Source organism: Nycticebus coucang, chromosome 18, assembly GCF_027406575.1.
Source record: "Nycticebus coucang isolate mNycCou1 chromosome 18, mNycCou1.pri, whole genome shotgun sequence".
NCBI classification, from domain to species: Eukaryota; Metazoa; Chordata; class Mammalia; order Primates; family Lorisidae; genus Nycticebus; species Nycticebus coucang.
The window spans coordinates 68,283,575-68,310,679 of NC_069797.1; the positions used below are offsets into that span (position 1 = coordinate 68,283,575).

At 41.2% G+C, this 27,105-nt stretch overlaps 1 protein-coding gene across 4 annotated transcripts in view; it reads left to right on the forward strand.

The window, feature by feature from the left end:
- Nucleotides 1-25,689, forward strand: part of LOC128569806 (ABC-type organic anion transporter ABCA8-like) — a 67,732-nt gene extending 42,043 nt beyond the window's left edge. The window contains exons 23-39 of one of the 4 annotated variants that reach the window (XM_053568323.1): nucleotides 1,415-1,522; nucleotides 3,158-3,334; nucleotides 3,519-3,632; nucleotides 5,490-5,609; nucleotides 6,559-6,624; nucleotides 7,057-7,148; nucleotides 8,949-9,069; nucleotides 9,666-9,783; nucleotides 10,434-10,525; nucleotides 12,454-12,614; nucleotides 13,774-13,849; nucleotides 13,924-14,018; nucleotides 14,904-15,023; nucleotides 15,223-15,363; nucleotides 23,081-23,160; nucleotides 24,480-24,535; nucleotides 24,690-25,689. In XM_053568323.1, the coding sequence (XP_053424298.1) occupies nucleotides 1,415-1,522; nucleotides 3,158-3,334; nucleotides 3,519-3,632; nucleotides 5,490-5,609; nucleotides 6,559-6,624; nucleotides 7,057-7,148; nucleotides 8,949-9,069; nucleotides 9,666-9,783; nucleotides 10,434-10,525; nucleotides 12,454-12,614; nucleotides 13,774-13,849; nucleotides 13,924-14,018; nucleotides 14,904-15,023; nucleotides 15,223-15,363; nucleotides 23,081-23,160; nucleotides 24,480-24,535; nucleotides 24,690-24,788 (1,836 nt within the window). In that variant the 3' untranslated portion in view covers nucleotides 24,789-25,689. The remainder of the gene's footprint in view (nucleotides 1-1,414; nucleotides 1,523-3,157; nucleotides 3,335-3,518; nucleotides 3,633-5,489; nucleotides 5,610-6,558; nucleotides 6,625-7,056; nucleotides 7,149-8,948; nucleotides 9,070-9,665; nucleotides 9,784-10,433; nucleotides 10,526-12,453; nucleotides 12,615-13,773; nucleotides 13,850-13,923; nucleotides 14,019-14,903; nucleotides 15,024-15,222; nucleotides 15,364-23,080; nucleotides 23,161-24,479; nucleotides 24,536-24,689) is intronic. The other 3 variants (XM_053568324.1, XM_053568325.1, XM_053568326.1) reach the window with 3 other exon arrangements.
- Nucleotides 25,690-27,105: the final 1,416 nt, after the last annotated feature.

The window sequence follows — 27,105 nt, forward strand, 5'->3', positions numbered from 1 at the left end:
TGTTCCCATTTTGTTTTTTCACTTCAAAATAAGATATGTGCAGTGTGGATAGGAATTTTTTCATAGTTTTTTTTTTTTAACTATAGTCCGGCCCTCCAACAGTCTGAGGGACAGTGAACTGGCCCCCTGTTTAAAAAATTTGAAGACCTCTGCATTGCACTGGGCTTCCTTCTATAAATGAGCCTAATATCAACCATCTCGGTCAGCATCTTATTTATGTGCTCAGTATATTAACTTTTCCCAAGTCTCAGCAACTCATTTTATTCTCTATTCAAATGCACCTGTTTGTTGCCTCCAAAGTAAGGTTTTCTGGATTCTTAAACCTTGCTTCCGTCCTGCCGAAGGTCAATAGCTGCCCCACTGAGTACTGCACCTGCCCAGCTCCCACAGTGTTCTGGAAGCATCTAACAATAGGCTTTAACCTCACCATTCAGTGGGCAGCAAGGGTCTTTCTGATGACCACGCTGAAGACAGCCAGGCTCTAGTTAGAACTTTTTTTCCAGTAAGGTGCTTAACCAAACAATAACTTCGCGAATCACGAAAGTAACATAGGACTAATTTTCAACAGAGTCAGTGAATCTTCTATCCTTAAAGATTGTTACAAACACTCAGGAGTAACAATAGGTGTAACTAAGGGTAAAGACTTTCCTTTTTTTTTTTTTTTCTTCTCCCTCTACTGTTTCGTCTCTACTTTTTCATTTGTTTCTTTGTTTCTTTGTTTTTTTGAGACAGAGTCTCAAACTGTGGCCCTGGGTAGAGTGCCGTGGTGTCACAGCTCACAGCAACCTCAATCCCTGGGGTTTAAGCAATTCTCTTGCGTCAGCCTCCCAGTAGCCTGTCAGAATGCCCTGCTATTTTTTTGGTTGCAGTTGTCATGTTGTTTGGCAGGCCAATCTGGATTCAGACCTGCCAGCTCCGGTGTTTGTGGCTGGTGCCCTAGCTGCTGAACTATAGGCGCCGAGCCTCATCTCTACTTTTGAATCCTTAACTAATATTTACCTGGTCTCAGGATGTATCTAAAAAGCTAACTTGTCGTTACTGTGCCCATAAAACACTTAATAAGATGTTTGAGTCAAGCTGTCACCTTTGATATAATTAAAGACCTGTGAAGAAATTGAATGTGTCGACTGTCATTTATTTGGCATCATAGTGAATTTTAGAATCAAAAGTCAAGAAAATAGGAAAATCTCTACTGTTATTACTTTCCAAATGTTGTCAATTCATTCATCTGTTTTAATCACTTTCCTTATCTATAGATCTGAGTATAAAGTCAAAACATTCAAGCTTCAAAACTGGAAGGATAATGAGAGAGTATGGGGATTTAAAAGAAGACTTTAGCCACAATTATATACAGTTAGCTTGAATGTTTAAAGATGTATTCCAGAAAATAAATTTTGAATTTGTTCATTTGCAGTTCATGCAGTATGATCCTTTTGCATACGCAGCATATACCCTGTTCTGGCTGGTCTTGGCAGCGACTTGCCCACCTTACATCGCCATGAGCAGCATTGATGATTATAAGGTAATGTTGAGTAACTGCAGCTTCCATTACTTCACATACTTAGAAGCTGAAAGTGCAATAGAACTATAGGATTTTTCATAAGGATGATTGTATGTGACTAATTCAGCAGCCAACTCAGGAATAAATTCTAAGTTATAAAAATGAAAGGAAGTTTTATAAATGGAAATACAAATATATAGATAAAAATGTTAGAGAATGATTCTAGAATTCGTAAGGATATCCAAGAATAGGCAAAATAACTATATAAAAAAGTTAGAAGACTTATGCTTTTAACTTTAAGACTCACTACAATCTTACAGTAATTAAGACTATATTGCATTATTAGAAATAATTATCTAGATATATGAAATGGAAGAGAAAGTTCAGAAATAAATCTACACATATGTCATGAACTGATTTTCAATTAGCTGCCAAGAATTCAAATGTGGTTAAGATTAGACTTTTAAGCAAATTACGCTGGAACAACTTAATGTTGGTATGAAAAATAAATGTTCTTGACGTTCACCTCACATCCTATGCAAAATTAATTTGAAATGAATCATAGACCTTGTGATCAGCAAATTTTTTTTTCAGATGAGATAGAAGCGTATGTATACCATGAAAAAGTTAACTTGAACTTCTTCAAAGTAACAACCTTCTGTTCCTTGTGAAACGGTATAAGGCCAGGCACAGACTGGGAGAAAATCATTATGGATCTATTTGCCTACCCTGTTTTCCCGAAAATAAGACATTCTTCGAAAATAAGACCTACTTACAGGAAAGATAAGACGTCTTATTTTCAGGGAAACAGGGTACCTAAACTCTCTACCTACGTGTGTATATATCTGACGAAAGATTTGTATTAAGAATATGTAAAGGGTGCTTTTGCCTTGGTTATAGAAGACAACCTAGCTTTAAAAACAAAATATTTGAACATATCTGTACTTCTCCAAAGAAGATATACGGATGGGAAATACTGTCATGAAGAGGGGGCTAATGTCATGAGTAATCAGAGAAATGACCTTAAGAAAGGTAGCTCTACATACCAAATAAAAGAAACAGTGCTAGAATGAGTGACAGTACCAAGAGTTTGAAAGGATGTGTGGAATCTAGGGCTCTCATGAATTGCGGGTGGGTAACTAAATTGTGTGATCGCTTTGCAAAACAATTTTGATATTTCTTATAAAGTTAAAAATACACTTGTTAGGACAAAATCCTTCTTCTACCCAAAAGAAGATAAAACATCTTCGTACGTATAAACTTGTCTGTGTGTGTGTGTGTGTGTGTGGAGAGAGAGAGAGAGACAGGAGTCCTTAGGATGGAAAGTTATTTACTTCAATGAATAATCTCTCCTTCTGCTGTCCGCCACCACCCCGTAAGTCCTTAACTCACTGGTAGCTGCAGTGTTCACGCCTTGATTCCTCGGAGATCTTTTGCGTATTTCCACTGGATGTAAGGTGAACGTCAATGTCATTTATTATATATTATTTTTATAATATTACTTATTATTTATGTTTGGAACTATCCATATCCCTTAGTCCAGATAAGCTGTAATCCAGAATTATACAAATACAGATTCTGTTTGACCTGTTCCTTCCATATCCACTTTTTCTTATCCTCACGCTGCAATGCTGTTGGGGTCCCTTGTCTCCTAAGCAGAACAAAGCCTGGTCCCAGCTGCGGATCTCCGGACTCTTCCCCTCGGCCTACTGGTTTGGGCAGGCGCTCGTGGACGTGCCCCTCTACTTCTTCATCTTCCTTTTTATGTTTCTCATGGACTACATTTTAAACTACGAGGAATCTATGTTTACGATTATAAATTATATTTTTCAAGTAAGTGACAGCATTCATGGAGTAAATATCATCGTAAGATTTAATCAGAGAATTTAAAATTTGATCTTCACGTGGCCATAAATTAAATTACTGTAAAATTTTGTGCTAGGATGATGTTTTGGATTCTAAGTGTTTTCACAGGTTGGGGTTTCTTTAACCAAGGTTAACATTGCTGTCCTCTCAGATCCCGTGTGCCATCAGCTATACCTTAGCCCTCATCTTTGTGACGTATACGATTGCGTTCATTTTTCGCAAGGGGAGAAAAAATAGTGGCATTTGGTCATTTTGCTTCTTTGTTGTAAGTATGTTTCTGGTGGACTTTGACTATATATATTGAATGTAAAATTTCAAGCTGATACTCTAAATTCTTCCCTGGATAGAATGATAAATTAATAGCATAGTCTAAAATATTTTACATTTGCTTTACGTGGAAATCCTTTCCAAAATCTGCACACTTTTCTTCCCATTTCCATCCTTGTCTTTCCTTAAAAGTTGTAAGATTATTTCTAGAACCATAAAATATTCAGCTAGAAGGAAACCTGGGGACATCCTAGATCCTCTTTTTACTGAAAATGAAAACAAAATAAGCCGAAATACCTCCCAGATGTAACAAATTCTGTTTCAGCAGCGTTAAAACTAGAAATGACTTATCCAAAATCTTTCCAGAAAATTAATACTACAAAACTCCATTGCTTTTGTCTAAATCAGCAGGAAAAATGTTTGTAATTAGAGTATCTGCTCTAATTTCCTATGATTTCAGGAAACAAAAGAAATGAATTATTAATTCAATAAACAATTGTTGACTTCCACAGCATGTCACAAGTTAAGATTGACAATGGAAGAAAATATATTAAATAGACTGTTTCAGCCTGGAAAGAGATCTCAAAGGAAATTTGTGATATCTTTTTACCCCCTTTATACTCGGTAAAAAGTGCTGTGGCATTATAGCATACAACAAACTCTTGTGCTCAATCAATCCTCTTGCCTCAGACTCCCTGGTAGCTGGGAGTATAGGCGCTCACCACAACCCCTGGATATTTTCAGAGACTGGTCTTGATCTTGCTCAGGCTGGTCTCGAACTTCTGAGCTCAGGCCATCCCCCCCACCCGCCCCTACCGCCTCAGCCTCTCAGAGTTCTGGGATTACAGGCGGGAGCCACAGCACCCAGCCTAAAAACCCAGTCTTAAGAAAAGTCTTACCTGTAGATATTTTTTCAATCCGGAAAGCTTGTTACAACTGAGTAACAACGAGGTCCTTAGGAAGGTTTTCTTTAAAAAGTGAAACCCCAAACAAAAAGAATAAGATAATGCAGGCGCAATGAAGTCATTGTCCTAGTTACGGTGAAAATGATGGCTGGCAGCGTGACCTGCCCTTAAAAGATGTGCTCAAGAATTTATTCTGTGGGCTGCCATGCAAGCTCACGGTACAGAAGGGAAATATGATCAGAGACAAACTTAAGAATACTTTGACAGGGCGGCACCTGTGGCTCAAGGAGTAGGGCGCCGGTCCCATATGCCGGAGGTGGCGGGTTCAAACCCAGCCCCGGCCAAAAACCAAAAAAAAAAAAAAAAAAAAAAACAACAAAAAGAATACTTTGACAGCCATAAAAATGGTGGCTTATGAGGCAAACGTGAGAAGCACAAGAACCTGTAAGAAGTCATTGTAACGCTTTAGAAGACAGCGTGTGCGGCTGCAATGCACCTGTCACTTTCTCTCATTCTGTATTTTGTACTTCTGCTAAGACAGTCCAGGTTGTTAAAGGCTATTTCTCCACTGGAATATTCAAAGAAGTCTCCTTTCTTCTTGTTGTTTTACCCTTGTTAGTGTTTCATTCCTCTTCTATATCAATTTTAATTTTTCTCTTACGATTTTTACTAATCTCCTCTTTCAAATTTTACCTCCAAAAAAAGAAATACACACCATATTTTTTCTTTTTCTATATTTAACATGTTCCAGATTTATACAGAGAAGTCTTATTCATGATACTTGGCCAAAGAAATTTGGATAAATCACTAGGATAAAATGTTAATGGAGAGGGACTGATTTCGATTTGGTTTGTGAGGTCAGAGACGAAAAGTCATCAAAGTGAGTCACATCAATTTGAAACTCATTGCAATCCAGAGGGATTAACTTTCCTGTTTGTGTTTTTTTTTAGGTCACCATACTCGCTATAAGTGGATTTATGTTTGTTATCTCTGAAAGTAACCTGTACTTTATCGTCATCTTTTTAGTGCCACCTGCCACACTGCTTAGCTGTCTGCTCTTATACTTTTATGTAAGTGATGCCCCGTTGTCCTCTGGCCCAGTGTTCCAGAACTCATGACCAGTTGTGAAAACTTGCCCCATGTTGGTCCTTTATTATGGGCCAAACCTGCCCACAGTTTGCAAATTTCTGCCTCGGGGATTCCTATTGGTTTCTCTCCCAGGGAGGACAGTGTGCTCCAGCTGACCTGCAGTAGAAAGCCTGGACCTGGGCAGTGCACGGGGAGGAAGGGGAATGGGTGATGGGAAATAGAGCGGCTTTTAGTCTCCTTTGGGGCTGTCTTCACTCCTGGGCACATTCAGCATGAGAAGGAGGCAAAATAAAACGCCCCTAAACTTGGGAGTTCAAGGTTCTAGAGAAGCGCCCAATATAAATCAAATCCCTTCCCCTCTTCTTTTCTGGCTGACTGGTACCTGTCCTTTTACCAAAGGAAGGAAGGGTCAGTACACAAGTGCAGGTGTATCTGCGGGGAAGGGGAAGAAAGACAAGGGACCCTAGAAGAGGAGCCCAGGGCACAGGAAGGGGTGTCAAGTTCTGTGCAACAAGATAAACACTGTTGTTCAACTTGGGGGAAGCTACACAGATTCCCAGAATACCAAGTGATCGATCGTGGATAAATCCTATTGCTTGAAATAAAAGCTCGGAGGCCTTGGGAGGAAAGAAGATAGCCCCTGGCTATGCATTTTACCCTGTTTCCCCGAAAATAAGACATCCTCCGAAAATAAGACCTACTTACAGGAACCATAAGACGTCCCCTGAAAATAAGACCCAGCGCATCTTTGGGAGCACATCTTAAAATAAGACACTCTTATTTTCAGGGAAACAGGGTAGAGAAAAAACACTTAACCTGATAACCTGTAACCTTAAATGTTAGGAAAGCTGTTTAGGACCAATTCCTATGTATGTGGATAAAATTCTTGAAAGGAAAACTTCCTATTTAACCATTGTCTTTTCTTTGCAGCTATTTCTGACTTCTGGTTTTTCTGAAGAGCCAGTGGGTGTGGAGTCCTATTTCATATTCCTCATTGTAAGAACACACTCTACATTAATTTGTGCTTTTTATTATACTTAATTTTAATTCCTACACACCCTATGAAACTTCTTAGTAAGGTAGAGGTAGCAGATATTTGCAGGCCCTGTTTGAGACATGTTTGTAAAATCTGAAACAAGTATTTTTATAAAGGTCGGCTGACCAGATTATGTGCTACCCAGAATTTACGAACAAATATCTGAGAAATGATAAAGAAATGGTATCACATGATTATAGTTATTTCCAATGTTTCTGTAAATGACATTGCAAATGAATTTGACAGTTTCATAGTTTGCCAAACAGATTATGGAAATTTATAATGACCTCACAGAATGCATTTGTAGAAGTCCAGTTCTTCCTAGTTATCTCTGATATTGAAACAATGATGTTTTTGTGTTTCTAATTGTGCTTCTCTCTCTTTATTCCTAGCCTTTGATTCATTTTATCATTTTTCTTTTCATTCTTCGATGTCTGGAATGGAAGTTTGGAAATAAGTCAATGAGAAAGGATCCTTTCTTTAGGTTGTTTTTTGCTTTATTGATCGATACTGTAACATGCTTTTTTCATGCATAAGCCAATCCATTAACAAGCAGGTGCTAGTGGTAGGATAGGCTGGAGTTGTAACAAGGCCCAGTACAAATAGTACAGACCCAGTTGCCTAAACCAAAGAAGATTAAGATCTAGTGGAAGAAACAGAACTGAGACACTGAGCGTTGAGGGCTCTCCCTGACACTATGCGCAGTGGATCACGGGACGGGGGGAGTTAAAAGTGGCTGGTTCCACTTAAAGAACAATCCATTTGAGCAGACTGGCATTTGAAGGAGTGATGCCCACCCAGGGAGATGGAATGAAATGATCAAAAGGCCAATGACAGCTCTTCCCTGTGTTGGTGGGAGACCTAACTGGTGGGTCCCAGATCGGTTCAGTTGTTAATGGTGCTAAATGTGAGACATTTTATTAAACCCCATAAAGATACAAACTGCAAGCACCTTCTTCCCTCCACATCCCCCAAACTACATGGGCTTCCTCTTTCCCTTTCACAGATAGTTGGATGGAAAACGTCCATGTGAAATGCACTTTTAAGAAATCTTAGATCAGTATGAGGAAGGAAGTCAAGGGAAAAAAGACCAGAATGAATTCTAGATTTAAAGGAGAATGGAGGAAAAAAGTAAAGCTGATAGTTGACTTTCCAAAGAAATGGTCTGGCTACAGAGAACAAGATTCTAACTTGTACTTTCTGACACAGTTCTGATTATACGTATTCCAGCCCATTTTCCCCCATGAAAACAGTAACGCCCTTCATGTTGGTGTCAAAGCTAGGCTTCAGAAAAATTATTTCATTGAATTAAGATATGAAAATCTTCTGTCAGATATTTGACTGCAAGTTAAAGTGACCCATTGATACTGAAAAAGAATATTTATTTTATTTTATTTTTATTTCAGGTTCAGTGAAGGTACAAAGAATTAGATTACACTGTTTGTGTTTGCTAGGTTAGGTAATGTACCTTTCATAGTTGTGTCCCACCCCCCAAGAGGTGTGCCCTACACCCCCATCCTCCTCCCTCTCCCCCATGCCCACTCCCTCGGTCCCCCACTCCGCCACCTTGAATTGATTTGAGTTTTTCTCTTATATGGGAGCATGTTAGCTCATCTACTGACTTCAGATTAGTATTGCATACATTGGAGTCTTACTTCTCCATTCTTGTGATACTTTACTAAGAAGAATGTGTTCCAACTCCATCCACGTTAATACCAAAGATATAAAATCTCCATCTTTTTTAATGACTGAAGGCTATCCCACAGAGTACATATCCCACAGCTTGTTAATCCATTCCTGGATTGGTGGGCATTTAGATTGTTTCCACATTCTGGCGATTGTTACTTGAGCTGTGATAAACAGTCTAGTGCAAATGTCCTTATGATAAAATGATTTTTTTTTTCCTTCTACGTAGATGCCTAGTAAAGGGATTTCAGGATCAAATGGGAGCTCTAATTTGAGTGCTTTGAGGATTCTCCATACTTCCTTCCAAAAAGGCTGTATTAGTTTGCAGTCCCGACAACATTGTAAAAGTGTTCCCTTGTCTCCACATCCACACCAAAAAAGAGTATTTCTGTAGACAAGTAGAATGAAAGATATTAAAAACAATGGGCATCGAACACAGTACTGTTGACAGATGACAGAGGCGAGGGATAAGAGTTCTGAAGAGAGACTGTGGTGCTTTCTTGATTGCCCAATCACCTCAAGCGTGAGATTTAAAGAATGCAGTAGTATTGGTATGAGGATGAACCCCCAAATCAATTATTAATGGTTCTGATTCTAGAATTTCTCCAAGAGACGGTGATGTGTGCCAAAATCCAGAGCAGCCAGAAGGGGAAGCTGAAGATGTGCAGATGGAAAGAGAAAGAACGGCTACCGCCTTGAGTTCCACGAATCCCGACGAGGTAAAACCTTCAGCGTAGTTATGCCATCCAATAGCACACGTTTTCCCCTCACTCTTTCTGCCTGTCTAATTCTCGGATGGTTTTGAGTTTCTCTGTTCCGCACAGATGAGGGTTGGTATTTTACTAGGTAGTTTCTGTCTTCACATCTAAATGAGTAGATGACAAGTCAAATGAACTCTTCTGTCTTGCACAAATAAGTAAAAAAGTAGAGTGCACTTGAAATTACAGAAGCCACGAGTTTTAGAAACTGGGCTAAATGACACACATCACCGCTTCTCGGACAAACTGCCCGGTTCAAACTGCCTGGTAAAGCCCAGGCCACAGCATTCGCTTGGTCCTTTTAGTGTGTTCGCAAGTCTCTTTGATCCTGTTCTAAGCGCACAGGGAGACTGAGAAACTGTCTTTGAAGGAGAGGACGACGACAGCCTCTTCTCTCCAAAAATAAGTGCTAGGACAGGGGAATGGCGAGTGACCTTAGAAAAAGGTCATCTATGACAGCTCGCTGCAAAGGGTCGAACCCCCGGGCGGGTAGAGCTTTGTGGACGTGAGCGCAGTGAGAACTGCCACGGTCTGCGGGGTCCACTTGTTCTTCACAGAAGCCGGTCATTATCGCCAGCTGTCTGCGCAAGGAGTACTCAGGGAGGAGGAAATGCTGCTTGTCCAAGGGGAAGAATAAAGTAGCCGCCAGAAACGTCTCTTTCTGCGTTAAGAAAGGTGGGACCCAAGGCCCTTCCTGTAGGCTCAGAGCTGTCCCCACGGCTGCACGGTTCCTCGTGAGAAGGTTCACTCACATCTCTTGGTGCACTCACAGATCCAGCTGGAGAGGGACAAAGGCAGCTCCTGTCACACGTTTTACTTTTTAAGTTCAATAGTTATCTCACTCCACGAAGGTGACAAGGCCAATCCCATTGAGACCATAAGCTCTCTATTAAAGTGAACCCTTGAAGTCACGACATTTCTGTTACGTGAACATAATGATTTCTTAACGTTCATTATTTTCCACAAGAGAGCTAGCTGCGGACGTGCCAGCACATTCTGAAGTCTTGAGTGGCAGGTGTTAGATGGTCTCCATTTCTGTCATTTTCCCACAGTGGTTAGGATGGCAGGAAGCAGAATCTGACCCGCTTAGCTTCCACAAGTATCTTTGCCACTCCTCCTCAGAGTGGCCTTGGGAAATAACCTCGTCCCCGAGAGCTTCTGTCCCCAAATATATTAAGAAGGGACTGTGATAAAAACTCAGGATGATCATGGCAATTTTATGCAATGCTGTAGATAAAGCAGGCAGTGAGACTTCAGACTATGTTTTATTCTTAATTTTACTATTAAAGTAAATTAATATTAAGTGTAACCTCTTCTTTTTCCAGGTGAGGTTTTAGGATTACTAGGACACAATGGAGCTGGTAAAAGTACATCCATTAAGGTGATAACGGGAGACACAAAGCCGACAGCTGGACAGGTAGGTGACTTACGTTGAAAATATGTTAGCCGGGATACTACAGATGGGTGCGACGGTAAACCTTAGACACAGCAACCGGCCGTGGAGTCTGTAGAAGATAGACGCAAATAATGCAAAATACAAGAGAATAAATTCACAAATTATCCCACAAACGGTCACGAAAATTAAGCACTGACAGGGAATGATTATTCAAAGATAATAATGAAGAATGTCTAATATTCCAATACTCAGAACCCACACAAATCCTAATAATACGGCCGTAGAACACATGAATGTTCACATTTGGGGAGCGTGTGATACTTTAGTCATGAGTGAAATTGGTAAAAAAAAAAAAATACACATTTATTAGGAAATTATATTCTGTGTCCTTCACAAAATGCTTAAGTTATTTAAATATTCATTTTATTGCAAATACACTGTTTCCTGGGAATATTTTCAAGGAATGACTCAAAAATGTACAAGAGTGGTGAAGTCGACTTTAATTGTACTTGGAGTTTAATTGTGCACAGTGTCCAGGGAAACAGATAAAGGGCTCAGGTTCATCAAAGAGAGAGATGTGACTGGGTAGAGATAACGTGTTTTCTTCCAAATTTTATGGTAGAAGATAGAAAATCTTAGGAAGTTCTTTGAAAATCTGACCGGAGGAAGTACAGAAAAGAAGATAAGGCCGAGGTCTGTGGACATGTACTCTGGGAGAGGGGTTGGTAGTCAGCACAAGAAGGGAGACACAGGCCAGGCTGCTCTTGATGAACATCTCACTGAAGGGAGGGTCTCTGGGGGCCAGGGCAGGTGTTCCTCAGGCCCCCTCAATAAGCGCGGGTGATGCAGCCATGCTTACAGACTCCCTAACTCAATCACCGCCTAGACCCTAAGCCGGTATTTTATTTCTCACTGAACTTGGGAGAAAGGGAGATAGCTGCTCCTTGCTATATTGGAACAGACTATTTTAAAAGGTAAGTAAGATCCTACGTATGACGCCAGCTGTTTGGGTGTCACGAAATGAGCTTAACCAGATCAGCCAGGGAGACTCCTCTGGCACCATGTCTTTCTCCTGATTCAATCCTTTCAGCCACTTCTCTCTGCACTGTGGCTGGAAGGACACCTCCCTTGCCTCTCAGGCGGCTGCAGCAGCTAACTGCCCCGTCCCCTCTGCCATATCCCTGCCCACCCTTGATCATGCAGCTCCAGGCCCCCTGCCTTTGCCTTGGGTCCAAGAACATCAAGTTCATCATCCCTGCTCCTGTCTCTGGTCTTGCTCTTTGCTCCAACTTTCTTGCCTCTGGCCTTTACCATGACTGGCACTTTTTCCTCTTCTGCTAAAAAGAACCCTTATCAGACAGGCTGTCTGGTCACCCTCCCTCAAGTCACTTCCCCTGCTATTCTCTCCCCCAGCCTCCTGAATTTTCACAACAGCCTCGTGTCTGACCCGTCTTTATTCCGTTATGTCATTTCTCTGCTTGTTTCTTAACCTGATTCATTCAGCAGGATGAAAACTCCCCAGAACAGGAGAGCTAGTTATTCCCTTCTCTGTCATCCCTGCAGGAAGCATAACCTCTGTCACAAGGGGGCTCTCAGAAAGACGTTTGATCCGTGAGTGAATTTAAATACTGAGTCACAAGTCACCACGCTTCATTCCAACAGGGATGGATAAACTGGATAAAGAGTGTTTGCCACGAAAACAGGCACCACCCTCCATGGCAATTCAATTTTCAGCTGAGATTGGGTCGCTGGCTGTGCACACACTTGGTTTCATGTGTTTGGTTTCTGATGACCTTTCTTTAAGGCAGAATAATTACAAATTGATGAACTCAATTAGGCCTTAGCATTTCTCTATAGTTTTTCCAGGTTCATGAGGAGAAAGGTGTCATGGAAATATTCAAGAGAAGCAACGCGGGACACTGGCTCTGAAAGGCAACTTTCACCCACAGGTGCTACTGAAAGGCAGCGGCGGAGGGGACACCCTGGGGTTCCTAGGGTACTGTCCTCAGGAGAACGCGCTGTGGCCCAACCTGACGGCCAGGGAGCATCTGGAAGTGTACGCCGCCGTAAAAGGGCTGAGGAAAGGGGACGCCAAGACCTCCATCTCACGGTACTCACCGCCCCTCTCTGCTCCAAGCCCGAGGGGACAGTGGGGAAAGCTGAGATAAAGGGTCTTCACAGAACACTCGGGATGACCCTAAATGCCGCCCCAGGTTGCACTTGGTAGATTTGCAACTGGAACCTGGCTTCCCAGATTTCAAAGTGTGAATTTATTTTTCTCATATTAGTTACAAAAATTTAAAAATAACAATTCATTGGTAAATTGCACCAAACATACTAAAAATATTTGGGGGAAAGAGAAGTTTACTTCGATTCATTCATTTATGCAAAGACAGTATTGGTAATAGGTATGAGGTACATATTTTTATATTTTTAAGTTTACAATGAATTTTCCATTTTGAAAGGTTCAGGATTTTGTCTTTTCACTTTATACTTTTAAATATTTAAAAAAATGAACAGACAAATAAAAGTTTATTCCTTTACTTTTCCTTAAGTTCATATTGGGATATTTAGACTTCACTCTGCAAGTATTTATTCTAGAACAGGACATCCTTCTTACATCCAATGACTGTTTGCATATCATGACTTGTGCTTCTAGTCTTTCAAAAGACCACATTATCTTTTGATGGAAGACAAGCCAATAATATGGCCTCACTCACCCTACTACCACCACATCTATTTTAGAAACACATATTTTCCTTTTCTTTCTTTCTTTCTTTCTTTCTTTCTTTCTTTCTTTCTTTCTTTCTTTCTTTCTTTCTTTCTTTCTTTCTTTCTTTCTTTCTTTCTTTCTTTCTTTCTTTTTTCTTTCCTTCTTTCTTTCTTTTTTCTTTTTCTTTCGTTCTTTCTTTCTTTCTCTTTTCTTTTCTTTTCTTTTTTGTCTTCTGCTCCCTCACTTCCTCCCTCCCTCCCTTCCTTCCTTCCTTCCTTCTTTCCTTTGTTCTTTTCGTTCCTTCTTTTCTTTCTCTCTCTCTCTCTCTTTCCTTCTCTCCTTCTTTTCTTTCTTGAGATTGGGTCTCACTATGTTGCCCAATCAGGTCTTGAACTCCTGGCCCCTGAAGCTATCCTCCTGCTTCCTAAAGTGTTGGGATTATGGGCCTCAGACAGAACTGCATTTCTGACCCCTGCTCTCCCTTCCTTGCTTGGTCCACCTTCCTATCAGCTCCTCTTTGTCAGAAGGCTGTGAGGCTCTACTGTGTTTGTTTCAGGTTAGTCAACGCACTCAAGCTGCAGGGCCAGCTGAAGGCGCCCACCAGGACCTTATCAGAAGGAGTGAAGAGAAAGGTATGGGCAGGGCTCGGGGTCACTCTGCAGGGTGGCACAGACGGCTGCCGGATGGGCTGTTACTCTTGTTCCAGCTGTGCTTTGCCCTGAGCATCCTGGGGAACCCATCGGTGGTGCTTCTGGATGAGCCTTCGACTGGGATGGACCCCGAGGGGCAGCAGCAAATGTGGTGAGGAGCTTTGCTGGGGTCCTCAAACTACGGCCAGCGGGCCACATGAGGCTGTGTGACTGTATTTGTTTTTTTACTTCAAAATAAGATATGTGTAGTGTGCATAGGAATTTGTTCATAGTTCCTTTTTAAACTATAATCCGGCCCTCCAACGGTCTGAGGGACAGTGAACTGGCCTCCTGTTTAAAAAGTTTGAGGACCTCTGCAATTTTAGACGGTCAGGGCCAGAGCAGATGCCTCGCAGGGAGTTGGGGAAGGATTATACTGCAAAAATAATCCCTTAAACTGTTTCTCAATGTGGAAATAAAAAAAAGAAAGGTCAATATCGTTAGTAAAGCCAATACTTTGTAAAAAACTCTCCTTCCCTGGAAATATTTTATGACCGTTTCTCACGGAAGGCAGAACACCCATTGTGGGGACTGCAGGTCCACACTGGGTTGTGTGGTTGCTCACTTATCTTTTAGGTTGGACACGGTGCCCAAGCACTGTGTCCATACTCAGCTTGGCAAAAGCAGTTCTCATGACGTGGTAAACGTGGGCATTGTATGTGTTTGCTGTGCCCTTGTTGCCCACTAGATTGTGACAAGGCTATTGTCCGTTTTGCGTCTGTCTGCCCCTGTCACGCGGCCTGTTCACGCGCACGTCTCTTTCTCAGCATTTCTCTTCCGGGGTCGCCTTGTAAGGACCGTGCCCTGCGCACGCCCGTCCTCCAGTGCGCCTCTCAGTGTGAGCTCCCAGCAGCCCGCCCTGCTCATCTCACCGCCCTCTGTGCAGCAGCCCTCAGCTTAATCCCCTCTGCTAATTGTTCACATGCAGATCAGTTCTTGCTTCATTTCTCATGAATTAGAGGAATTCCAAATTGCAAATAATTTCTTGGCGATGTAGGCAGGCGATCCGGGCCACCTTCAGGAACACAGAGAGGGGCGCCCTCCTGACCACCCACTACATGGCCGAGGCCGAGGCCGTGTGTGACCGAGTGGCCATCATGGTGTCGGGGAGGCTGAGGTGAGTGTCCGTCCCAGGTGCATGGCTGGAGCGCTTTGTCTGTAAAGAGGGAGAGATCAATGAGACAGCTGGAGCTGCTGGCCCAGGTCCAGCAGAAAGGACCCAGTGACAATGGCAGTAGCAAGTCAGCGGCCTCGAGCTCTGAAGTGCACATATTTTCCTCCTTTTTCTCACGGACTCGTCCTCCTCCAACCTCCAGGTGCATCGGTTCCATCCAACAGCTGAAGAGCAAATTCGGCAAAGATTACCTGCTAGAGATGAAGGTGAAGACCCCCGCACAGGTGGAGCCCCTCCACACAGAGATCCTGAGGCTCTTCCCCCAGGCTGCTCGGCAGGAAAGGTAAAGACAGGGGCTGCTTTCTATACGGAGCCAGATATTCACTTTTCCTTGTCACTTACATTGATTTGTCGTCATTCAGAAAAGAAACCTAAGAGGAAAGAGATTATTTGTTGCCTATTGCAGGAAGTAAACTGGAGAAGAGATAGCAGATGTAAAAGCTGACATAGTGAGTGCTGTGGTCCCACTGTGTGCCAGTTACCATCCTGGTCCCACTGTGTGCCAGTTACCACCCTGGTCGCACTGTGTGCCAGTTAATGTCCTGGTCCCACTATGTGCCAGTTATCATCCTGATTCCACTGTGTGCCAGTTAGCCCCGGTCCCACTGTGTGCAGCTACCACCCTGGTCCCACTGTGTGCCAGTTAGCCCTGGTCCCACTGTGTGCCAATTACCTCCCTGGTCCCACTGTGTGCCAATTACCACCCTGGTCCCACTGTGTGCCCGTTAAGTTCCTGGTTCCACTGTGTACCAGTTAGCTCTTGTTCCACTGTGTATCAATTAATGTTCTGATCCCTTTGGTACTGTCCTGGTGCCACTGTCTGCCAGTGAATGCCCTGGTCCCACTGTCTGCCAGTGAATGCTCTGGTCCCACTGTCTATCAGTTGATGCCCTGGTCCCACTGTCTGTCAGTTAATGCCCTGGTCATGCTGTCTCCCAGTTAACGTCCTGGTCCCACTGTCTGTCAGTTAATGCCCTGGTCCCACTGTCTGTCATTTAATGCTCTGGTCCCACTGTCTGTCAGTTAATGCCCTGGTCCCACTGTCTGTCAGTTAATGCCCTGGTCACGCTGTCTCCCAGTTAACGTCCTGGTCCCACTGTCTGTCAGTTAATGCCCTGGTCCCACTGTGTGTCAGTTAACGCCCTGGTCACGCTGTCTCCCAGTTAACGTCCTGGTCCCACCGTGTGCCAGGTACTCCCCTGCTGTTTGTACTGTCCTATCCAGTACTCAGACAGACTTTTCAAAGTCGATGTTATTATTCCAATGAAAAATGCCAGACTTCAAAAAAGAGTTGTGAGGGTCTGGCCTTTACGAAGTTCTTCATAAATGGACTCAATTATTACCTTTATGAAAAACAGGTTAGGTCTCTTAACTGAGTTAACAAGCTGCAAAATGAGGAAGTAAACCTAAAAATTATTTTATTTCAAATCGATTAATAGTTCCAATTTTATGTAAATTCTGGTAACAGTACCATCCATACACAGCAAACAACAAGGATCAACTTTATGGTTATTTTTAATATCTAGAATTTACTGAAAAAGATATGATTTAGGAGTTAGAAGAAGAAAAAAGATAATAAGGAGAAATAGGTCATAATGACACTGTGGGACAATATACTTCTACAGTGGAATGTAAATATCAAAGCAAGGCTGTAACTCACTGAGCAGCCCACGACTGAATAGAAATATATCATAAAGGTACAAGGAGTGGGCAACGTGGGTGAGAATCATTGTCCCATAAATACACAGGGAGACCTGAAATGAAATATAAATCTCCCTGATTTTATTTATTTATTTATTTATTTTTGAAAAACAACATTTTAATATACTTATTTTACCAATGTAACATGAGTTCATTGTTGAAAAATTAGAACATAGGAGCAAATACATTTGATGGCCGACCCCATCCCTCAGAAAGAACTGTTTATAATATTCTGAAGACTGAACTTCAAGTCTTATTTTTCTGTAAATTATTAAGCAAATGAAATTATTCATACAGGCCATAATCAGAAAAGGATATAAATTCTGGCGAATAATACTAATAAGCTTAATAAAAAACAGCAGTGGAATAACAGGACTAAAAGCTAACGCTTACCCCGTTCCGAGTGTCTTCTAAGCCCTTTACAGTTAGTGAGTCACTTACTCCTCTCAACAACTCGAGGAGGTCTGTGCTTTTATCATTTTCCTGTTCAGGATGGGGACACTGAGGCAGCATAGACCATTATCAGAAAGGATCACATAGACCATTATCAGAAAGGATCATGCATCTGAGGTCTGGAAGATGAAGCAGCCACTCCTGCCAATTTTCACCACTGGCCTTTTCTTCTACTTAGACTTGTTGATACCAACAGCTGGGTTAGGTTTCCTGCGGCTTCTATAACAAATTGCTACAAACTAGGTAGCTTAAAACAATAGAAATGTATTCCCTCACGTTGTAGAGGCGGGAAATCAAAATCAAGGCGGCAGCAGGGCTGCGCTCCCTCTGAAAGCTCTAAGGAAGAATCCATCCCTTGTGTCTTCCAGCTTCTGGGAGCCACTGTCAACCTTCCACGGCTCTTGGCCTCATCCCTCCCTCTCTGCTACATCTTCAAAGTGCCTTCTTCTCTGTGGATTCCACTAAACTTCTCTCCATCCATCTCTCATCCTTCCTGCATTTCCAGCCTTCTCCCCAAGTCCTTGAACCTGCAAATATCAGTTCAGGTGTCCGCCCCTGCCATCCACATTACCTGTCTGATTGGCTCTGGATCTTAACAGTCTTCAAAATGTCGTTCTTAGAAGCAAACTCAGATTTCTCTTGCAAATGTTGGTTGTTTCATCAGATAACTAAAGGCTCTTACCCCAACCAGAGTAAAGGTGGAGAACCCAGGGAGAGGCAGAAGACATTTGCTTGAGAAACAAATTATTAAAGTATTATTGTTGCTGACATCATCTGGCTCTCAAGTCCTGGCCTCCTACTCGGAGGCTCCAGTACATCGTCTTGTGTTAGGAGGCCCTTTGAGTAGGTTGGTGGAGAGGGAGAGGTACGGGTCTTACAGGGAATACTGGGAATTTTAAGAAACTCAGTTCCTGCTGGAAGGATGAAGTCGAAGATCCAGTGTTCAGCTTAGAAAATAAGGTGAAAGGTGAGTCTGGCAAATAATCATCATCTGGGCAGCACCTACCCACCTTCATCCAAGGAGCCAAGGGCACTAAACTGTCTGAGTCTTGCGTTCACTTTGCCCAGTTCTCCACGTGATCTGACCCCTGACTGGCCTTATGTGGGGCATGGCTGTGCATAGGAAACTTCTGTGCTCTAATAGCAAAAAACAAAAGCCTAATAACAACCTAAAAAGGGACAGTTTAGAGAATAAACATAAACTTTAGAGAACAAACATTTCTCTAAAGAAGATATAACAATGGCCAACAGGCCTTTGAAAAACTGTTGGATGTCATCAGAGAAATGCAGGTCAGAAGGACACTGAGCTATGATCTCACACCTGTTAGGACACCGCTGTGGTTAGAGTGTCCCCTCCAAAATTCATGTTGGAATTACATTGCATTGTGAGGGTATTAAGAAGTAGGACCAGTAGCCGGGTGTTGTGGCGGGCGCCTGTAGTCCCAGCTACTCGGGAGGCTGAGGCAAGAGAATCGCTTAAGCCCAGGAGTTGGAGGTTGCTGTGAGCTGTGTGATGCCACGGCACTCTACCGAGGGCCATAAAGTGAGACTCTGTCTCTAAAAAAAAAAAAAAAAAAAAGAAGTAGGACCAGGTGGGGCCTTACATGGTGATTAGTTCATGAGGGCTGTCCTCTGATGGATGCATTAATCCATTCCTGGATTAATGTATTAATGAGCTTTTGCAGAAGTGGGTTGGTTATATCAAGGGTGAGTCTATTATCAAAGCCAGTTTGATACCCTCTCGAGCACCCCTCCTTTCCTGTGACACCTTCAGCCGTGTTATGACAAAGCAGGAAGGTCCTCATTATATATGAAACCCCGGACTCCCCAGCCTCTAGATCTGTAAGAAATGAATCTCATATTATAAAATACCCAGCCTGTGGTGTCATGTTATAGCAAATGGCTGAGAAAAATGGCTATTCTAAAAAAACAAAACAAAACAAAACTAACCAACCAAACAAACAAACAAAAACAGACCAAGAAGTGGAGAAATTGGAGCTCTGCACACTGTTTATGGAAATACAAAAGGTACATCTGCTATGAAAACCAGTATGCTTGTTCCTCAGAATATTAAAATAGAGCTACCATATAACTCAGCAATCGCACTTCTGGGTAATATTTAAAGTGATTAAAATTGGGACCTTGAAGGGACATCTACATCCCCGTGTTGATTGCAGCACTGTCCAATCCAGCCAAGAGGTGCTGGAACATTAAGTGTTCATTCACAGATAAATGGGTAAAGAAAATGTGGTATCTGCAGACAATGGAATGCTGTTACGCATTTTATTTTATTTATTTATTTTTTTATTAAATCATAGCTGTGTACATTGATATATTCATGGGGCATCATTCACTAGCTTCACAGATCGTTTACCAAGTTTCACATATACCCTTGTAAGATGCACCGCTGGTGTAATCCCACCATCCCCTTCCCTCTACCCACCTCCCACCTCCCTCCCCTCCTTTTCCCCCTTCCCCCTATTCTTAGGTTGTAACCGGGTTATAGCTTTCATGTGAAAACCCTAAATTAGTCTCATAGTAGGGCTGAGTACATTGGGTACTTTTTCTTCCATTCTTGAGATACTTTACTAAGAAGAATATGTTCCAGCTCCATCCATGTAAACATGAAAGAGGTAAAGTCTCCATCTTTCTTTAAGGCTGCATAATATTCCATGGTGTACATATACCACAATTTATTAACCCATGAGTGGATCGATGGGCACTTGGGCTTTTTCCATGACTTAGCAATTATGAATTGGGCTGCAATAAACATTCTGGTACAAATATCTTTGTTATGATGTGATTTTTGGTCTTCTGGGTATATGCCCAGTAGAGGGATTACAGGATTGAATGGCAGATCTATTTTTAGATCTCTAAGTGTTCTCCATATCTCTTTCCAAAAGGAATGTATTAATTTGCATTCCCACCAGCAGTGCAAAAGTGTTCCCTTTTCTCCACATACGTGCCAACATCTCTGGTCTTGGGATTTTGTGATATAGGCTAGTCTCACTGGAGTTAGATGATATCTCAAAGTAGTTTTGATTTGCATTTCTCTGATGATTAAAGATAATGAGCATTTTTTAATATGTCTGAAGTCCTCATGCCTGTCTTCTTGAGAGAAGTTTCTCTTCAAATCCCTTGCCCAGCCAGCAATGGGATCCCTTGTTCTATTCTTGCTAATGCGTTTGAGTTCTCTGTGGATTCTGGTTATTAAACCTTTGTCGGAGACATAACCTGCAAATATCTTCTCCCATTCTGAGGGCTGTTTGCTTGCTTTACTTACTGTGTTCTTGGCTGTGCAGAAGCTTTTTAGTTTGATCAAGTCCCAGTAGTGTATTTTTGAAGCTGCTTCAATTGCCTGGGGGGTCCTTCTCATAAAATACTCGTCCAGACCGATTTCTTCAATGGTTTTCCCGTGCACTCTCCTCTAGTATCTTTATAGTTTCATGTCTTAAGTTTAAATCTTTGATCCAGTGAGAGTCTATCTTAGTTAATGGTGAAAGGTGTGGGTCCAGTTTCAGTCTTCTACAGGTTGCCAGCCAGTTCACCCAGCACCATCTGTTAAATAGGGAATCTTTTCCCCACTGAATATTTTTAATTGGATTGTCAAAGATTAAATAACAGTAAGTAGCTGGGTTCATCTCTTGGTTCTCTATTCTGTTCCAGACATCTACTTCTCTGTTTTTGTGCCAATGCCATGCTGTTTTGATCACTATCGATTTGTAGTATAGTCTGAGGTCTGGTAGCGTAATTCCTCCTGTTTTGTTTTTATTTCTGAGTAATGTCTTGGCTATTCGAGATTTTTTCTGATTCATATAAAACAAAGTATTGTTTTTACAAGATCTTTAAAGTATAACAGTGGAGCTTTAATAGGGATTGCATTGAAATTATATATTGCTTTGGGTAGTATGGACATTTTAACAATGTTGATTCTTCCCAGCCATGAGCATGGTATGTTTTTCCATTTGTTAATATTTTCAGCTATTTCTTTTCTTAGAGTTTCATAGTTCTTTTTATAGAGATCTTTCACGTCCTTTGTTAGATAAATTCCCAAATATTTCATCTTCTTTGGCACTACTGTGAATGGGATAGAGTCCTTAACTGTTTTTTCAACTTGACTATTGTTGGTATATATAAAGGCTACCGATTTATGAATGTTGATTTTGTAACCTGAGATGCTGCTGTATTCCTTGATCACTTCTAAGAGTTTTGTAGTAGAGTCCCTAGTGTTTTCCAGATATACAATCATATCATCTGCGAAGAGCGGAAGTTTGATCTCTTCTGACCCTATATGGATACCCTTGATCGCCTTTTCTTCCCTAATTGCAGTGGCTAAAACTTCCATTACAATGTTAAAAAGCAATGGAGACAATGGGCAGCCTTGTCTGGTTCCTGATCTGAGTGGAAATGATTCCAATTTAACTCCATTCAATATGATATTGGCTGTGGGTTTGCTGTAGATGGTCTCTATCAGTTTAAGAAATGTCCCTTCTATACCGATTTTCTTAAGTGTTCTGATCATGAAGGATGCTGGATATTATCAAAAGCTTTTTCTGCATCGATTGAGAGAATCATATGGTCTTTGTTTTTTAATTTGTTTATGTGCTGGATTACATTTATAGATTTTCGTATATTGAACCAACCTTGAGACCCTGGGATAAAACCGACTTGGTCATGATGTATAATTTGTTTGATGTGTTGCGGATTCTGTTTGTTAGGATCTTGTTGAATATTTTTGCATCTATATTCATTAGTGATATTGGTCTCTAATTTTCTTTTCTTGTTGGGTCTTTTCCTGGTTTGGGGATCAGGGCGATGTTTGCTTCATAGAACGTGTTAGGTAGTCTTCCTTCCTTTTCTACCTTTTGGAACAGGTTAAGTAATATAGGTACTAATTCCTCTTTAAAAGTTTGGTAGAATTCTGGCATGAAACCATCTGGTCCCGGGCTTTTCTTTTTAGGGAGGTTTTGTATGGTTGATGCTATTTCCGAACTTGATATGGGCCTGTTCAACATTTCCACTTGATTCTGGCTAAGTCTTGGAAGGTGACGTGCTTCCAAGTATCGGTCAATTTCCTTCAGATTTTCATATTTCTGAGAATACAGTTTCTTGTAATATTCATTAAGGATTTTTGGATTTCTGAGGAGTCTGTTGTTATTTCGTCTTTGTTGTTTCTGATTGATGAGATTAGAGATTTTATTCTTTTTTTTCCTGATTAGGTTGGCCAAAGGTTTATCTATTTTATTGACCTTTTCAAAAAACCAGCTTTTTGATTTATTGATCTGTTGTGTTATTCTTTTGTTTTCAATTTCATTTAATTCTACTCTAATTTTGGTTATTTCTTTTCTTCTACTGGGTTTGGGGTTGGAATGTTCTTCCTTTTCCAGTTGCTTGAGATGTCCCTGTTACGCATTTTAAAGGAAGTCAGTTCTATAATATGTGACAACTTACATGAACCTTGAAGACTTTATGCTAAGTGAAATCAGACAGTCACATAAAGAGAAATACCATTTGAGTTCCCTTATCAGGCATCTGAAACAGTCAAATTCATAGAATCAGACTGGAATATGGTTTCCAGGAACTAGGGGAGGGAAAGATGAGGAGTTACTAAACACAGGCGTAATACTCCAGATGAGCAAGATGAACAAGCTTGGCAGTTTGCGGTGCAACCTTATACTTATGGGCAAAGCTACTGTATTGGGCAATTAAACATTGTTAAGAGAGTCGATCTCATGTGAAGTGTTTTTTACCACGTTTATAAAAGTAAAAAGGGACAGAGAGATGGAGGCAGTGAATTCCCATCTGCCGTGGGTGGCTTCACTCTCCCCGCTTCTGCTTCCTCCCAGGTTCTCGTCTCTGATGGTTTATAAGTTGCCAGTGGAAGACGTGCGACCTTTAGCCCAAGCTTTCCTCAAATTAGAAAAGGGTAAGAACTATAACCTTGGCAAGAGGATAATTCCAAATCACAAAATAATCTGTCTACATGTCAAAAACGAACTGTGACCTATGCATCACATTTAAAAGTGAAAATCTCAAATTGACTTTTAAGAACACGAAACCAAGGAGGGGAGGGATTCTGTGTGTGTATTGGAGAGAATGGAGTGATTTTTATTTTGCTTTGTGAATTTTTTTCACGTACTTTTGCATATATGCAAAATGATATACATGTCATTACAACCTAAGTCAAAACACAACTATATATGCATTTAAGAAGAATATTTTTCTTTGGAGCATTGAATCTTGCACATTTAAAATTAATTTTTATGTAATTAATTCTATGTATTAATTTAAATTTAATTTTTATGTAATTTCCATTTCTATAGACTGGCCTATTATTTTATTGCTGTGGGTTGTGAATGAAGAAACTAACTCCTGCCTGGTTGTTGAAACAATCTTCCAGGTCTGGGGTCTGCTGTGCTCTGTACCTGCATCTCGCATAACAGATCCTTTTTTCCCTTGCAATTTGGGGCCTATTTACTCTGCTGCTCTGAACTGTGCTAGTTTTCATTGTCACCACTCAGTGGTATGTCTTTGCTTGTCACCTGCCCCAAGGAAGAAATTCAAGTCTCCTGGTTCCGGAAGACTCTCCTGCCTCTTGCTGATAACATGAGTCAGGAGACATATCATCTTTTCACTGTCCAGCTGAATACCCCACTATTCTGGGCCAGCACTCCCTGGATTGGCACCAAAGCTCTCTGCTGGCCAGGAAATTTGGTGTCACCCTTCTGATCTGCTGAGCTCCTGTCAGAGCTCTCAGGGTCCCACCCAGTCTGTTTTGATCAATAAGAAGAGTTTTCAACCCAATGAGGGGAAGCTGCAGTGGCTTTTAGGAAAGAGACCTCTGAAGATATCTGCTCACCAGGAAACCTCATGCCCTTCTTGAGAACTGACACGTCCCTTTTCAAAATGGGTCTCCCTGCCACATGTTCCTGTGCTGAATGTGCAGAGAAGTCCAGGCTCAGTTACAGAGAAGTTCCTCCCTTAAAGACAGATCTCAAAATCACACAATATACAAACATAACACAAGCACATCCGCCCCCCTCCCCGCCCCCCGCCAAACGAAGTAAAGGGCCTGGTGTATTTTTAACTGAATGATGTATTTAAGATGGGGATAAAAATTACCTCAACGTATTTATAAATATACAAAGATTTAAAAAAATACATTATTTGTAGTCTATGCTGATTTGCCAGACCATACAGATGTAAAAATGTGTATACCTCTAACGCGTGCCCATCCTTCTACAGTTAAGCAGAACTTCGACCTGGAGGAGTACAGCCTCTCACAGTCCACCCTGGAGCAGGTGGGTCATTTTGGGGCTTCTGTATCATCCGTAGAACATGAGCCCCTAGCAGGTGTGTCTTTCTGCACTCGCATGGAAGGGGTACGTGGGAGCAGTGCACATGGGAGGCACAGTGACATTTTTCCTCCCTCTTGATTTCTTTCCTCCCCTTCAGGTTTTCCTGGAACTCTCCAAAGAGCAGGAGCTGAACGATTTGGATGAGGAAATTGATCCCTCGGTACAATGGAAGCTTCTCCTGAAGGAAGAGTGTTAACGGCCCAAATTCTGTGCTCCTGTTTAAGCCTCTGGTTTTTTTTAAAGGCATTTATTTTTATAGCATCAATTTTATATTTTTAGAACTATGTTATAAGCACTGCAATGGTCTTCTCCTGTGGTAGGGACGAGGATCAAGTGACATTTAACCAAGCTGACTGCCCATCACAGCCCCTGTGTCCCTACAGGTCACCCTGGCCCCATGTCTCTGCACAGTGCTGACTAAATATGTTGACCCTTGTAAGATTATGCAAGTCTCTGAGTATGACAAGCAAATTTTGTTTAGATTTTATTTTTTATAAAAACCTTACAGCACTGTTTTTCTAGCCTAGGCTGACAAATCCATACATTTACTTTTCTGTGAGTTTGACACCTTGAAAAGTCGATGTTTTCATAAGAATTTAAAAGTATCATACTTTTTGAAATAGATTTTACTGTTTTTCTCATGGCAAAATATACTAAATATCATTGATGATAATATCTGATATCAATATATTTGATAACATATCCACTGGTAACACCACGATACAGTCATGATCTGGAAATTAAAAACTTACTATTAGAAATTGTAACATTTTTATTTCTGTAAACCAACTGTGTGCTGTTTTGATTATACTTTTAAGTCTACATTCTAGAGTCAACTGTATTGTAATGGACCACTAGTGTTTCTTGTCACTTGGTTCCAGAAGGTTGATGAATGAAGTAATAGGTCAAATGACTAAGGAGGTGGAAAATGTAAAACAAATCTCATATATGTGCTTTTCAAACACGCTTTCTATTTCGTCTATTTCATCTATTTCATAACATAGTGGCCTCATATTTGTAAATTTCACTGATGCTTCATTAACAGGAATCTTTAATATAAACATAATTCCTGGACATTAAGTCTATCACAACAAGATTTTCTGCTATACCAGCATTTAGGCTAATGTTTTGGATATTGGTCTAATTATTACCCTTGTCTGTCAAATATAACAATTAAATACCAATTCCAGTTACCTATACCTCTTCGTGATTCTAACCATAAACCAGGCAATTAGCATACAGGCCAATACTCATATTTCTATTTCCTTGGGCTTAAGTTTCGCTGTCTAGTTCACTTTTTATGTTATAAAAAATTCTCAGATTTGAAAAACTGAGAATCTAAGTCTAGGTAGGCCTATTCTATTTATTTTTTTTAATTTATTTTTGTTGCAAATTAGTATGCAGGTACAAGTTTTTAGGTTACATTATTCTCACTTCCAGGATGAAGGTCCATTTGTAAAGAGCCCTTCACCCAGGGGGTGTGTTATACACCTCACAATGTGCACATTAGTTGAGGTCAGTTGAGGCCCTACCCCACGCCCTCCCTCTTCTGCCAATCATCCCCCTCCCTCTCCCTCCCCCTCTGCTTCCCTCTACCTCCAAATTAGACTATTTTAGTGTTTTATTGTTCTTACAAGCATGTAATCGTTTATATATTGATTTCGTATTAGTATGGAGTACATTGGATATTTATTTTATTTTAGACAGATGTGTACGTGTAAAACTCACAACTTTGCCAAACCTTAGTGTATTGCACTATTATTAGTGCAAGGATCTCAGGAGTTAGACTCTTCTCATGCTGATGTATGTAAATCCATGTTCAGGGAGGTTAAACACAATAACTTAACCAAGATAATGCAGCTGGTAATGAGCCCATCCGCCCTTCCTTCACGTCTGAAGTCACATTGCTCCCACCACCTCCAGTTGATTCAAAAGCACCCGCTGATTACCCAGTTCATGATCATGTGGACACGGAAGACCCAACTGCTGCTTCCTGATGTTCTCACAATTTAATCAGAAGTAAATTATACATACTTAATAGAAAGCAAAAAGATAACAAGATAATATAAAATGAAGAATCACATTGCACACTGTCAACCAAGGTGCTGTCTACAAAATACTGAAGAACATTCAGATCCTTCATCGTATAGAGTCTGGGGCTTGTACTGGATTAGCGTTTGGGTTTAGGCAGTATTGTGGCTGGCGTGGTCTTCAACACAGACCACTCAAACTCTCTCCATGTCAGCAGGAAGGCTGTCTGACTTTTTGAATCATTTGTATGTTCAATGCAGTAACCCTTTAATTTCTTTCAATAACGTTTCCTTTTCATTCACTACTTGGCTATCTGTGGTGTAAGAGGCCCAGATTTTGACCTACCTGGGTTTGCAATGTGCCTTCCTCTCTAGGCTTAATCATTTTTAGTTTTTGATCTACAATGAGAGATTTGCAACTCTTCTTTCACTTGGACACCAAGAGGCTGTTGCACAGTTATTAATTGGCCTGATTTCAATACT